General features: G+C 37.9%; 1 protein-coding gene across 7 annotated transcripts in view; it reads left to right on the forward strand.

Annotated features, from left to right (window-relative positions):
* The first annotated feature begins 5,670 nt into the window (after positions 1–5,670).
* Positions 5,671–16,181, forward strand: part of LSP1 (lymphocyte specific protein 1) — a 105,012-nt gene continuing 94,501 nt past the window's right edge. For 2 of the 7 annotated variants that reach the window (XM_087950861.1, XM_087950872.1), the window contains exon 1: positions 5,951–6,135. In XM_087950861.1, coding sequence (XP_087806987.1) covers positions 6,056–6,135 — 80 coding nt within the window. In that variant the 5' untranslated portion in view covers positions 5,951–6,055. Of the gene's footprint in view, positions 6,136–16,181 lie in introns of all 7 variants that reach the window. The other 5 variants (XM_087950895.1, XM_026668259.2, XM_087950891.1 and 2 more) reach the window with 5 other exon arrangements.

Below are 16,181 nucleotides of genomic sequence, written 5' to 3' on the forward strand. Positions count from 1 at the left end.
TACATTCTATTCTGAACTAGGAAGTCAAATTTAAAGGTTCTTCTCTTTAACTGTAAACATTAGTTCCTTCTGATTCTTTTTAGCATCCAGTCTTCAAAGTTTCATCCTATCAAGAATTCCAAACAAAAGAATTTCACACAGAAAAGATTCTTATAATTAATTCCAAAATCTTATTTCAAATCCATCTGGACCGTTAATCTTTTTGCAGCTTCCCAAAATAAAAATTCTAATCACTCTTGCTGTTTATTACAAAAGGAAAAAAATGTGCTAAAAGCTGTTCTTAAATACATTTTTCACTAAGGTTTGGAGGAAACTCGCCCAGTATTGTAAAATATGTCAGTCCAGAGGTTCCTACTAGCTGAAAAGCAGTTAACAAGCAATTTCCAAAAGTGATTAGAAAAGGAAGTATGCAAACCCAGTGTCTTTTGAAGGTTTCAACCACAGTTTCAGCAAGCTGAATACAAAAAAGAAGTAATTGAGAAGCGAATTGAAAATTGGAAAAGCAAAGCTATGCATGGCCAATACCTGAAAAGTATTGAAGGCAAAGTTGACCAAAAGCTTACTTGGAATTGGCTAAAATCAGGAATACTGAAAAAAGAAACTGAAGGCTTTATTTTGGCTGCTCAAGAACAAGCCTTAGCCACAAATTGCATGAAGGCAAAGATTCAGCATGTCACCACCAACAGCAAATGCCACCTCTGTAATGAGAAAGATGAAACAGTTGACCATTTAATCAGTGGATGCAGCAAAATTTCACAAACTGACTACTTAGAACTCCATAACTGAGTTGCTAAAATCATTCACTGGAAACTATGCCAAAAATTTGGATTTGAGTATAGTAATAATTATTGGGAACATCAGGTTGAGAAGGTTCTGGAGAATGAAAAAAATCAAGATCTTGTGGGACTTCAGAATTCAGATGGACAGACATTTGGTCCACAACATGCCTGACATAACAATAATTGAGAACAAAAGGGTTTGGTTCATTGACATTGCAATACCTGGTGATGCATGAATTGTAGACACGCAGCAAGAAAAAAATTACAAAGTATCGGGACTTACAAATTGAAATTGAGCAACTTTGGAAAAAGAAATTGTGTGTTATCCCAATTGTAATTGGAGCCCTTGGAGCAATACCTAAAGGGCTGCCTTGCTATTTGGAAATACTGAATTTATCAGACTTAAATACCCTGATTTTACAAAAAAAACCACCCTACTTGGAACAGCTTATATCTTCTGGCGCTACCTGAACAGTTCCTAAGTCCTTGGTTAGGACTCGAGCTGTTGAGCTGTCCACCAGCCCCAAAGGCTGTGAATTTCACTAAAGATTAACTAATAATAATATTAATAAAACATATGGCTAAAGATATATCCAGAATGTGAAACAGGAACTAAAATGAAGGATTTTTCAGGGAATTTGTACCAAACTGTGAGACTTTGGCACTCATAACTTATTTATACTAAATATTTCTTTGACTCCCATTGAATAATGAGCCATTTTGTGCCAAACAGAAGTTCTTATCAAGTACAAAGAATGTGAGGTTCAGCAAACTGTGCAATAAAATAATTGGAAAGCAGATGGTAAATGTACATACTCGAAAGGGAAGGGTTGTGTGTAACCCCTATGACATAACTCTTAATGATGGGTACATAAATTGGAATTACACTTAAAGCTGTGTAAGTGCTGCAGGTTTATTTTACTGCTATTTATTTATCTATCACAACACTGTACAAAATCTTGCCACTTATTCTCCATATCTTGGAGATAGAGAAATAGGGCCATCTTCAGCAGGTGGCAGCACCTGGCCAATTTGGTTTGTGTCTGGGTAATTCTTAGATGGGAGAGACCTCCAGAGAATTCCAGAGCTACAGACATGACAGAAACATTTAAAAGATATGGTATGTCCTGGAAGAAGGCAATGAAACAGAAGAAGCCACTTCTGCTCTTGTCTAGGCTCTTGTCAAGAAAACAATATGGCCATGTTTGCTTGAATCAAAAGACTTTGCCTATGGCTATCCTTCTGTAAAACAAGAAATGGCCTGTTTAAGAAAACTATAGCATACAAGGAGGGGGTGAGGGGTGGGATTAGAAGCACACCTCACATCTTCAGACCCTTTCATGAGGTTCCACAGACATTTAAAGACTTCTGGATTGGGTGACATACAAATTAAGTAAATAGCATAACATAACACGGGGGATAAATGAGCAGATTCAAGAGGATCATTGGTTTTGGAGAAATATTTGGCTGTGGAGAATCATTTAAAATGTTACCACTTGCTAACAAAATACAACATTTCTGCATTTATTCAGTGCTTCGGGCTGCAATCCTATGTACAATAAACCAGGAATAATTGATTTCTCAATAGACATGTAAAATATGGGCTTCTTAACATTTTCCAAGCTTTTCAAATGCTTAATCTAATTAATTAAAGGATTTTTGCTGAAAGGCAATCTCTCTCTTTTCACTAACTTTGTTCAAGAAAGAATACATAGCTTTACAGTTTCAAACCACCCGAGGTAGTGTAAATTGCATCATTCGAGCTGGGTGTTAAAGGCCTTACTTCATCTATGAACTTAGAAAAAAATGAGGAAGATATTGACACAAAGGAAAAAAGAAGACATCAAGAGGAAGTGGTAGAATGGTGAGCATGGTTGCTTCATGCTCTTATTTCCTCTTCCAGGGAGTTCTATCTGTGTACAAGCTGTTCCTATGCAGCAGTTTCATTTTCCCCACCCCCATCTACTTCTAACCACATTTCTTTCATTCTGAGCCCTGAATACCTTGGATGAGATGCTTATAAAATACCTAAGGGACATAGATAAGCATTTACACCATTTTGCATTAACACTCCATACATTCACTTGTGCAAGCACTGAAAGAGCATTGATCAGTGCTTATGCAACAGAGTACAATCAGAAAGTTTTAATAACAATGGTTCTTGTCTGGGCTTGGTATAATTAGACAAATATTTTGTACTGGACAATTCTAATATTTATTCAGAAATAAGTTCAGTTGAGTTCAGATGGGGTTTCCCAGGTAAAAGGTTGTAGAAATGCAGTTAATGTGTTCCAGGTGGATTTTCAAATCTATTTTAGAAAATAATTAGGCTATTTTATCTCTTTAAAAACTGTTCAGTTTAAGTGCGTTTTATACCACAGCTGCATTTATATTTCAATTTCTCATGACCTCAGTAAAAGAATCAGCTAAGTTATTATATTAAAATGAAAGCAATTTGCATCCCTTTTAAGCCAAACATACAAACAGATTTATTAGAAGGTGTGAACATGAAGCTCTTAAGAAAACTAAATATTGTATTTTTCACATTTTAATTTTATAAGTTTAACTTAGCAAGACTGGTATATAACGTGTACTTGCATTAGTGAAAAACATTATAGAGAAATCCTATCCAGAAAGTCAAGGTGTGCTGAGAACGCTAGTAATCGCTGCTTTTTAAAAAAATCAAAATTACATTTTCTTACATCCAAGTTAATTGTAGACCAAGCTTCCTCCATATTGCAAAGTTTTGTTTCTACCCTCCGCATCATCCTACCTAGGTTCACATGGAATATGTAATTCCTCGGTTGAAACATTTTTGTACAATGATATGCTAAAAAAGAAAAAAAAAACTTTTGAGAGAATTTGCTTTGTCATGCTTACCAGTACATAATAACAGTTTTCAACAGTTAAGTCAAGATGGCAGCCATAGCCATGTGATCCAAATATCACATCCTAATGGGATAGATTTGTCAGAAAGATTAGTAATTCCTAAGAGTAAGGGAAAGGTAGAAAATCTGTTATGATTCGACAGACATGCCTATACTTATGGAGCAAACCAGGATTCTAGTTTGAAAAACTGGAGAATTTGTTTAAAGTATAAAAACATTTTTGTGGCTTTGTTTCAATTAAACAGAAGCAATCTATGTACAGGTTCACATGAGGAGAATAAAAGGTATTAAGGCCATAATTTTTAATAATGTAAGACAGCTATTCTATGCACAGTTTCACAAAAGGATGTAGACCTCACTGAACTTATTAATAGGATTTATTTCTGATAAAAAGAACAAAACCAACAATTTTATTATTGCCTACAATTCACTTTAGAAGATTTTGGAACAAAGTCCTATGAAAAGAATGTTATATATGTGGAGTCTTCCATGTTCTCTTAAGCTGAGTTGCTTCTTATTTCATGGTGCACTGAAGATGTTACCTAGTTGAGTAATGAAAATCTGGAAGCAAACAAACATTTCAGAGAGCATGAAAGACCCCACCTCTGACCTACAGATATTCTCTTTTATTAATATTATACATGCACAGAATTCTTGTGGCTTGGGGAGAAAGAAAAGAAGAAAACTCATTCTAAGATTTAACACCATTGCTCATGGGTTAAATTAAGACTAAGGTTTCTTATCAGATCACATACTTTATCTAGCTATGTAGTCAAAGGTGAGAGATAGGATTGGTTTAGAACAGAGCAAGCATAAATAGCAATAGGACTCTGATTTATATACTGCTTTATAGTGCTTTACAGCCCTCTCTAAGCAGTTTACAGAGTCAGCCTATTGTCCCCAATAATCTGGGTCCTCATTTTATTAACCTCAGAAGGATGGAAGGCTGAGTCAACCTTGACCCTGGTGAAATTCGATCTGCCAAATTGCAGTCAGCTGGCAGTCAGCAGAAGTAACCTGCAGTACTGCACTCTAACCAGTATCTGGCAATGCATTTACTGTACGTTCTAGAGAAAAATGAATAGGAGATCAGAATCCAGGAGGTCTCAAATTGCTCTTTCCCCCCCCCCCAGTAGAAATAAGAAGATGTTTGGGGGGCGGGGTTCTGTTTCGGGGCTCTGAATGTTTTCAATGCGTAGAAATGTATGAATGTGGCATTCTGGATTACATGTGAAAGGTTCTATAGATACCAGGTCAGTAGTAATAAAATAAAACTTGCACTCTTCTCATAAACTGGTTCACTCTCTTCTCTGAAAAAATCTGTCTGGATCAATGGGTGGAAAATGACAGATTTACATAGGAGTCCTCCAGTGGTGGGATTCAATTTTTTTTAACTATTGGTTTGGTAGGCGTGGCTTGGAGGGCATGGCAGGGGAAGGACACTGTAAAATCTCCAGTCAGAGGTGGTATTTGCGCTACTGGTTCTCCACAACTGGTCAGAACCTGCTGAATACCATCTCTGGAGTCCTCCGTTCCTTCTCCTGAGTCAGCATAGTCTCTTTACAATGCTCATTTCATTTTTAATCTTCTGAAACATCTTGTCTCAGCCGCGTCTTCTTCTAAAAGTAAAATCGCTAAAATAAAACCAAACAGTTAACCATGCATTGGCCAATCAGGACACTGAAATTATCTGTCCTTTTAAGGAAGTCACTTGGCCCATTGGCAGAAAAGGGCTGTTTCATGTGATTAGATGCATTATAGGTAGTTAGGGTTGCTTAATACTGATTAAACCTTTAACCCCCCATTAACTTGAACAATATCTCTTGCTGTCCTACATGGCCCTTCTGGTCAGGTTTTTTTCTTTTTCTTTTGCAAGACTGTGGATTTCTTGTTCCTTCCATCCTCTTCAAATACGCAGCTTGTAGATACTTGAAGTTGTGTTGCAACTGCCCAATCTTCCAACCCTGTTATTTGCTCTAAGGATCCTTACACAGACAAAACACAGATAAGGCTGGGAAGAAGAATGTGAAGTATCTAAAGTTGCCAGTACAGATGTGCTGCCGCTTTTGTGAGCTTGACTTAAACACCAAGATTGCTCTGTGAGCTGCAATTATGCTTTGTTCCCCTTATGGCCTGCATTAGTACTTGAGATTTTTTGGGGGGAGTGGAGGGATTAGTTTTCTTCTCTTAAGACTTAAAAAAAAAAAAGAATGATTCTTTCTGATTAAAAAGTAAACTCACACCCGCAGTCCCACATGGTTTCCGGTGCATCTGGCTTTAGACTCAATACAGGAAGAGTGGTGAGGGAACAACTGCACTCTTATCATTCTTACAAAACAGTTTGGAGAGAAAAGTGACTCAACCCACAATCTTAACCCAGCAAAGAAAATGGCTGATGAGCAAGAATGTTTGAGAGACCTTGAGGGTGAAATCGGGGAACAGGAAGGTGCCGAAGGAGAGACCCAAAGGTAGGGAAGTTCAGCTTAATTGTTAATCACTTTTTCTTCTGATTTTTCCCCTTTAAAGTAGATAAAATGAGACTCTTTAGGAGGAAGGGGGAATGGCAAATCCAGAGGTATATCAGGTAAAAAATTTGGGATCCAGGCTCCAGCTTCTTTGCTACCTTGGCCTTCTTGCCTGCTGTTAAGTTTGCAAGACACTCTTATGGGTAACTTATTCAATTAATCCAAATTCCTGGGTACACATGACCCACACATTAACCACTTGGTTTGGGTTTGTACAACAAGCTAGGCAAAGATATGATTGGCTGATCTGTGTTTCATATGAATCCAGTTAGTACTCCTTCCACAGTCTTAGATATTAAATTCCGGCTTTTAAAAAACAAATTAGATGCCACAGCATCAGACACCATAAGTTTAAACCTCAGTCATGAGAATTGTATGAGAGCTGGGAAATAAACCACCCCATTTCCCTGATACCATTTTTCTCTGAGCTAGACTCCGTACTATGCAAACAACAATGTGTCGACAGGAAAGCAGTAGGGAATACTATAGCTCTAGAGAGGACATTTTGGTCAGGAGATAGAATTTTCTGTACTCTGTGCTCCTTCTGTACTGGCCTCTCACTTTCAACAAGACTGCAGAAGATCTATTTTTAAAAACCTGATATCTGGTTTTTTAATGGTTATAAGACATAGAGTGGCTATGCATCTTACATCATGGTAGAAGTTAATACAGCTACAAATCTTAAGCCTTTCAAATTCTTGATGTCAGCCTTGGCTTTCAGAAAATGCAATGACTATGAAGATGCTCATGATGTTATAGTCCCACTGGAGTCTTGGCCTTTCTTAAGTATGTGTGTTCATGTCTTCCTTAGTAGCATTGATTTAAATGCAGAAGAAATTGTATTTTCTCATCATAATTCTGAAAATTCAAATGCAAATCTGTGCTTCTCTTGTTTGTGTGTGTTTGCATGTACTCATGGCTTTGGGCAGTGGTGGGATTCAAATTTTTTTACTACTGGTTCTGTGGGCGTGGCTTGGTGGGCATGGCAGGGGAAGGATACTGTTAAATCTCTATTCCCACCCCACTCCCAGGGGAAGGTCACTGCAAAATCCTATTCCCTCCCCACCCCATTAACCTGCTTTCCAGCTCCGTTCTCCTGTGCAGGGCAACAAAAGAAGACCCAGCCAATCAGCTGGGACTCAGGAGGCAGAGAATAGATGGGGGTGGGGCCAGTCAGAGGTGGTATTTACTGGTTCTCCGAACTACTCAAAATTTTCACTACTGGTTCTCCAGAACTGGTCAGAACCTGCTGAATACCACCACTGGTTTTGGGTGGGTAGATTTAAGGTAGCACCTATTGGGTGGGCAAGAAGAAAATGATCAAGACTTAAATTGTTTTCACCATCTTCCCTCCATATTATAGTCTTGATGAAAAGTTTCCACCACTTTTACCACTCAGTTCCCATTTACCCTAAATGGGAATGTTCCTTGAAAACCAAGGGCTTAATGAGGAAGATATTTTTTGATTTCTTCTTACAAGTGTCTTTGTAAATGTAAGCATAGATTTAGTGGCATAGTAGTGTCCTACGAGCAAAGAAGCATCAAATAAAAACCACTGTGCAAATGAAAAGCTATAAATGTGAACTTTGGGCACATATTAGTTTGTCATTTAACCAAGTTGGCATTCTTCAACAGCCTTGCTTCTTGAGTGGCCTTGGGAAACCCATTGCCTGGACCCTCCAGTATCACAGGCACAAGCCTTTGGTTTGGCCCCTCATCACAAATGAATGAAAAGTAACATTTTGGAGTAGAAAATTAGACTCAGTCACATGGCCTATTTTGCTTCAATACTGTATATCTATAGGTTTTGCATGAAGTCAGTGACTTGGAGTAAGAAGCAAAAATTAATGTAGAACAACAGATCAATCATTTTGCTAACATTTTAAATATAGTTCTTGCAAAGTAGTCATTAAATCACCCAATGGATAATTCACTTAATCTTGAGAATAGAGACAAAGATTGGAATCATAACAACAGTGAATTGATTCAAGTGTCCCTGGATTTTGCTTTTGATATTAGGTTATTAGCAATCTCCTCCCTTTAACATTCTAAAAAGCAATGTATGGTATTAGTAAAAGAAACCTGTTTTGCAGCATAAATATACTTAGGTGTTATCTGACAGAAAAATCTCAAGGTCTTTGCAAAACTTCATCTTGATTTGCAAAGACTCCCTTCCAGTCAGTGCTGTTTCCAAACTACCAACTTCCCTTTTATGTTTTCAAAATGACAGGTACATGACTGAATAAATGTTGAGTTAAGAGAGGGTAGTATTTTTACTGAAGTATTCTTTTATGTTTTTTTTTTTCTGATTGTCAGTCACTCAGAGCCTTTATGAGAAACATAAAAATATGGCACTGTGAGTATGTAAGTTAATACATGAAATAGATGGAATTGGCTATGCAAGCAGATCCTATGTTTTTCTTTTCTTAAACTCAAATTTGTAGACATCAATCTTTCAGAGTAAGAAGCTAGCTTATGATACTTTCTCTTTCCACTAAAAATTGTTGTATTTAGTTGTATGAAGATATTTTTGGTATTAAGTAATTCTGCTAATTGTATTTGGGAGCTAGTTTTTCAGATTTTTCTTCTGGATGCATTGAAATTGTTTGGCACTCATGAATAGCAAGCATTTTACAATTTAATTTTACATTTTACATTTTAATTCCAGAGATAGTTTTGCCAACTAGCCAACATTTTAAAATTTAGCTCTCTTGAAAAATGGCAATCTGGAAGGATTTGAAGATTACGGTTTTAGAATTATCCATATTGATTGATATACCTGGGAAATAATTACACTGGTTTAAGACTAGGGATCTATTCCCTGTCCCCACTGAGGGAAGAGAGTTTATGAATGGGTACCCCTAGAAACTGAAATTATATTCAATCAAATAAACAAACAACTCAGAAAGCAATTATGGCAGCCTATACTTTCTAATTTATTCAGAAATGCTTTTCAGCACCTTGCATGAATTCAGTTTCTCTCTGTGTCAATTCCAGTACCCGTGCTTTTTTTTTTTTTTAAAAAAGAAAAGTACAGTTGCTTTAATGTATTGATGATTAATGTGATTCTTAAAGCAGTTTGTAGAAGCTTAGCAATAACAAAAGGCGGAGGAGGAAGAGGAAGAGAAAACCACGACTGTTTCAATGAATAGCAGAGATGAGCTGGACTTGCAGATTTGAAACACTTCTGTGACTCATTTGCAAACCATGCACAGTCCTAATTCATAATGTTCAAATGGACAATTTTCCAACTGTGGAGTAGCAGTTATCGGTCACCACATATTTTCTAACACATTCAACAAATCGTCAGCACAAAGGCATGACTGACTACCTCTGAATCATCTGCAGACCTGCAGTGCTTCTTAGGGGAGGCCTGTAAGAAGGCCTCTTGTAATGAGAGAACAGTTGTATGATTTCTCGAGCCACATTGGTGCATGTCTCTCCCATGTTGGTCAACTTGTTTCATTGGTGGAAGATCCTCACCTGGTGAAGATTTCCCACTAATTAGCTGGTGGGTATTGCTGGTGAATATAGCCAGTGAGTATTTATAGAATTCATGTAGACTTCATCCTTTGAGCCTGGATAGTGTTCTGACCCAGGCTTCATCAAATACAAGCTGAATTTAAAAATAAAACCTTTTTAATGTGATGCTTGGAATTACTTGCATTCCCAGCCAAAACTCATTATACACAGTTCGTCCAGATAAGAGCATGCTTTTCAGTGCTGTCAAATGCTGCCAAGAAACAGACACCCAATTAAGGCTAACATAAACCAACCCAAAAACCTAGAAAAAAAACTGACCAGAGTACAGAGCTTCATGAAGGACTCGGAAATTACTGAACTGCTTTGCTTCCTGCAAAGCTCTTCAACATTGAGGACTGACTTTTATCCCTGATGGGAGGGGCAATCACCTCCCAGCCTTACTCCTGAGTTGCCTCTTCTGTTTCAGCTGCTCTCGCCTTCTAGCAGCTCTGCGCACACGCATACTGGGAACAGGCTCCCCAGGGTCCTCTGCTTTGCTGCTGCCAGACTCCGAAAGCTCTGAAGGCAGCACCCCACTCTCAGATGGTCCTGGCCCCGTCCATGCATCGGATGCAGGACCCTCATCCAAGTCCTCTCCAGACTCCCTGCCTGGTCCCCTTTCTTTCTCACTGTCCAATATCTCTGCCATCCGCACTGGCTGCCGGCAAACCACAACAGATAGATCATTTGAGCAGCATGCATTTAAGAGGTTATTTGCACACATGATTATTTGATTTTCAAAAACACTGACAATTCTTTCATATTTTTGCATTTCTAGTAATCTCTTTGGATATCTAGAGCAAAAGCCACATACTATATATCTTCAAAATGTAAGGAGTGGACTTTTGGACAAAATTGCAGTTTTTCATAGTTGTTGATGTTGTTGTTTTGGCAAAAGTTTAAAACTGGTATACTTTATTTAGGCAAGGCAGTCTTTGGGGTTTTTCTCCCCTTTAAAAAGTATATTTTCATCTTAATTTTAAACTGATATAAACTCAAGTTTCTTGAAACAGGACAATGTAAACTGCATATCGAACTTTATGCTTGAATGAAAATGACTGTACTTAGTAAAACTGAAATATAAATGAAGAAGAATTTGTGTGAATGAGAAAAGGGGTACTTGCAAACAGATGTCCCCAACAGCTGCTGTCAAAAGTTTTGTGTGGGATTTTTGATCTCTTTTCTTTCATAGGAAAAAAAAGATGGACGAAATGGTATAGAAAAACATGGGAAGGTTATGCTTATAGTGAAAATTGTGGTGTCTGCATACCTTCCCTTCTGCAGAATTCCACAAATGGAGATGAAGGAAAATCAGTGCATGATAAAAGTCTTGCTTGGAAATACCATATAAATAAAAGTTGCTATAAAAAGCTCAGACTATAATCTTGTGACTATCAAATCAGAACTAAGTTCTCCTTTATTTAGTGGGACATACCCCCAAGCAAACATATAAAAATTACAAGTGCATACACTATAAATATTGCGTGTATGTGTGTACATGCACACCCATGTGCGTTTTAATATATTTCCTTTGCATTTTCTTTGAATACCAGCTTAACCTGGGGTAATTATATCTGCTGTAGACAAGCAATGGTCTAAAAGAACTGCAAGAACCTGAAGTAGGCTTCCCTTTAAGTCCAGCTCTTCAGCAAGAGGTATGAGCAAAAAGGGGCTGAGTCAGAAATTCAAGAGAAGTGGGACCTACCACAAAATGTTGCAGTAGGTTCCAGACTAATTGCATAGCCTTTTTCAGGATTTCTCCTTCCCCTTTTCCATTTTGGACATCTTCCCACAAAACAGTATTTTATACTCTCTGCACATGCTGCATCCTCATAGTTGTCACTTCCTCTTTTTTCTAACTTTTAAAACTGTTGGTTTGAAAATACTGGGAGTTTCCCCAAGGCTTAATACTTCAGTCTTATCCCAAGAGTGTTTTTTCCTTGAAGGAAAAACCAAGTCCAGTTGCCTTTTGAAAAAGCACCTTTGGCACAGCCACGATCTGGATGACTGAGAATCTCCATAGACATCTCAGTTTTATTCACTCTTCATTTACTTATAAATGATACATTTTGGTTTATTTATGGATGGATGTGTGCAGAATGTATATCACCATACCATATCATACTGCACATCACACTACACCACACCACACCACACCATACCATAAATATAATGCTATGTCTTTCCAATTTCCTGTAAGTTAAATAGCTTCAATTGTCTGGGTTTACTTCTTAGCTCTCAAATGCAACAACAGACACAACTTCAAATTTATATATTAGTTAAAATGACAGTTTTGAGAATAAAGTAATGTCAATATTACACAAGCAGAATCTGGCATGATATTGTGAGCAAACTAGGTATTATTATTACTATGAAGATACAGTAATATTTCAAAGATTTAGTACCAGTTTATATGAGATTGGGAAATCTCTTATGATCATCCAAGGAAAAATAATGCCAAATCCTGTAAATTGTCCCCACCCCTAAGCATCCAAAGCATTGCTGAGGAGCACACAATAATGCCTTGGTTGGAAAATGGTCTTCTAAGTTATTTGAAATAACAAATACAGATAAAACATCAACAAAATATAACAATCTAAAAAGACAATGCCCAGCCTTCCCTAGTTGAATAATCTTAATGTATATTGGATTAGAACTCTCATAATTTGCAGCTAATATGGCCTATGGCCATCCTAAATGGATGAATGATTTTGAAATCTAATATACCTGGCTATTCCAATCCATTATTTTAATACTGATTACACTTATGCAACACATTCAGCCATAAAAATAGCCAACACAGTTGAGCTAACTGTGTTGTGCATGTGTATATGTAGTATATGTAGTTAGTTTAAGGTTGCCACCTAGTGATGGTTTGGATTTGACAAATACAGTAGTTTTAACCCGATGAAGTTAACCATGTCTAAGCGTATCATATAAATACAGTTATAAAATCCTAGACTCTTAGCCTAATCCAGCTCTTCCTGTTGTGAAAGGAAGATCTGCTGGCATAAACATACATTTTCTAGACTATTTTAGCTCTCTGTATTTTGTAGTTACGTAATGAGAAGCAGGGATAAAGCTATGCAAAACGTGATGTGAGGATGAGGCTAACGAAGTGTTGTGAGGACACAGAATAAAATTGGCTGCACCACTTATACATTTGGCAGAAAACTCTAGCATCATAACATTTGCTGGACCTGCTACCCAATCCTTATCTCTGTCTCCATTTCCTCTGTTCTCACTCACTGCAGTCACCTCTTTCTTTCCTTCCAAGGAAATGGGTGAAAAAGCCTTAGAGATTTTGCCCTTGGATGGGGTCAGAATGAAGGAACTCTGTTATAATTAAGGATGATTTAAACTTGTTTCCATCTTGGGCTCATAATGTTTTCTTGGTGATGGCACAGGATATGGCGCGCGCGTGCACACACACACACACACACACACACACGATTACCAGGGTGTGTCTTTACTATGATTAGCTCGGCTGCAACTGGAGAAAACCGCTGGGTCTCTTTAAAGAATGAGCTCATTGATTTCCACAAAAGTTTTAAACTAGTATTCAAATGCTTCATGATAAAAATATAAGGTTAAGCCCAGGCACCAGCGTCTTCATTTCTAGAAGAAGCAGAGGAATCTACATCAAAAACATTGAAAATAAAACTGAGCAAAAAATACTTCAATATTTTGATCCTTTTGAAATAATTACAATGTGGAGCTAAGACATTTTGAACTGGGGGAATTGGTGCATGTTCATCTGAAGGCTTTTTTTTTTTTAAACCAAAACAGAGCAAGTGGACAAAGCCCCAGGCTAGGAAGAGGGGAACTGAATTCAAGTCCCGCCTTAGCCAGCTGGGTAACCTTGGGCCAATCATTGTCTCCCAGCCCAACCCACCTCAAAGGTTTGCTGTGGAGAAAATAAGAGGAGGAAAGTGTGTTGGATACATTTGTCACCTTGAGCTATTTGTAAAAACAATAAAGAATAGACATGAATAAATAAATTGTTGCTGCTTAACATTTTTGGCCAGACTGTTCTCTAAAACTGGAGTGGCATTCCTGACTAACTCAGGTCAAAATGTCCCATAGAAATAGAAAGGAGTTTTTGTTATCGTTTGGTTACCAGCCTTCCTCTCCCCCTGAAGAAGTTCTTTCTCAGCAAATATGCCTTCCCCTAAATTTCCAGTAATTCTCCTTCCCCAAAAGTCACCTTAGATGGAAAATAAATGGACTGGCAAGAAATGCAGATTTAAATAGTGCCTCCAACAAACATGATAACCAAGGGGGTTGTCTCAGCATGCGTGACAAATATTCTCTGCCATTAGTTTCAGTCTATAATTGAATTTATGCATTTTGCATCAATCAAAACTGCATGCAATTAGAGAGAATACAGATTGCAGGGAAGCGTGAGCGCAGCCCTGGTCCGGTGTGAAGCAGTCTCACCATTTTTGTGGGTTGAGCTCAAATAGAAAATAGCTCCTTACAGACATGATTAGTTATGCCTGCCCAACCTTCAAGGTTGCCTCCTGCTCTGGCTTCTTGTTCCCAATATCTGGAGGCTGCCCATATATGGCCATTGATTAAGACTTGCTTTGTGGGGCTAGTGAGCTACAGCCTTTCCTTTGCATGTTCATCTTCAGCTGTCCTGAATTCTCTAGATCTCTTAGAGGAGACTTGGAGAGTCCTAAGTCAATTACAGCAATTGCTAAGAATATCCAGCATTGGAAGGAGATTGTTTAAGAAAATTGATACCCAAGGAGGCATCTTTGGACTCCTCAGGACTGCATTCCATGGGGCAGAGAGAGAAGAGGCACTGCTCTATGTTTAACTCCAATGCCTGTGGCTGTGTTAAAGATGGTAAAAAGCAACACATTCTATTTTAGTGAATAGACCCCTTCCTGCACCTACTCTTTTTCTTGCCATGGGTTACACAATTTATGATAATAGGTTTTAAGTAAACCAATTATTGGTGTGGTTGCCTACCCCGTGGTCTTTCACATTCCAGTAATATATTGTAGATTTTGTTTTTAAAATGTTCTTTCTGCCATCAAAATATACCATGTGTTGTGAACTAAAGAAATGTAATTAATAAAGATTCATTTGCCTAGCAGGATCGTAATCCTGCACTTCCTATTGGCCCATATAATGGCAAGTTATGATTGGTTCATTCCGAGCAATCTGACTGGCTGTTGGCGGGCCGTGCCAAGATTCAAACACTATAACACTCTCCATTGGTTATCCGGATAGCAGCTTACTCTATAAAAGAGTGACTGCTAGCCGGGGGTTTTTGTCTCTGTTATGCTTGAGAATAAAGAGCTGAAGTTCAAGGTTTACAGTCTGGTCTCCGTTCATTAACCCATGCCTCAAACTTAACACCATGGGTTCATAACTTCATTGGTAATACTTAGCGCTATCAGAAAGGAGCGGCCAAAATCTGAATGACCACTAAAGAGACACTCTTTGGAAGCATCAAGTAAGAGAATCAGTCTAGGTGTATTTTATAAAACAGGACAAGGACTTTGGCGATCTCTTTAATCACAATTCAGAAGATTTGCCTGAAAAACCAAAAAGATGAATTCTCATCATTAACTCAACCTCTCTGATAATACTTCTAGAAAAAATGTTCTTTTGCTAAGCTTGATCTGGTTCTTAGAAATGGTGTATTGTTCCAAGATTAAACAGGCTGAAGTGGTAGTTATAACTAATAAGAATGTGAACCTAATGTGAAACCTTGATCTATTTCTCTTATTTTATTCAGGGCTGCAATCCTAAACATGTTTAGTTCATTGGACATGTTTCTGAGATCCCAAACTGTCTGTCTGTTTTGGGCAGCAGCATCTGTAACAAGCCATGATGACATCAAAATAAGATGTGCATCATGACATCATTGTGCAAAGATTACAACCTATTGCTTTCATCATGACATCTGATAAAAGTGCATAAGGCATGTCTGTATCATGCCATTATGATGAACATGCCGTCATTTGCCCTCCCATGAGATGCTTGTGCATGTAGTTTTTATGTTCTGCATGTCTTCATAGAATATCACATGAATCCTGTGAATGACACAACCCACAAAGATATTATTCCATATTACAATGAACAATGCATAAATATTTGTCCAAGGTGATGGTCAAGAGGATTGTTCACCATCTGAGAAGGTCTGAACCCTCTGTACCTTCAGCTGTTAGAAGGCTGTTCACATTTTTTAAAATGGATGGGTATGTGGGTATATGTGTGTGGGTATATGCTTTGGTGTGAACTAACTAAAATAATTAAACAGTAGAAAAGGTGAGCTGCTGGAAACCTTTAACCAAGACAAAAAGCACTGAGGAGAAGCATTCTGCAGAGGCCAGGCCAGCTCTCCCTTAAAACAGAATGTCTCAAGGGGTTTTTTAAAAGTCAACTGGACTTTCTTGATTTATTTCATTGAAAACATTTTGCTTCTCATCCAAGAACTGAAGAAGCTT

The sequence above is a fragment of the Notechis scutatus genome, chromosome 1, assembly GCF_049901735.1.
Source record: "Notechis scutatus isolate UNSWTSFEM ecotype Mainland chromosome 1, rNotScu1.2, whole genome shotgun sequence".
In the NCBI taxonomy this organism is placed as follows: Eukaryota; Metazoa; Chordata; class Lepidosauria; order Squamata; family Elapidae; genus Notechis; species Notechis scutatus.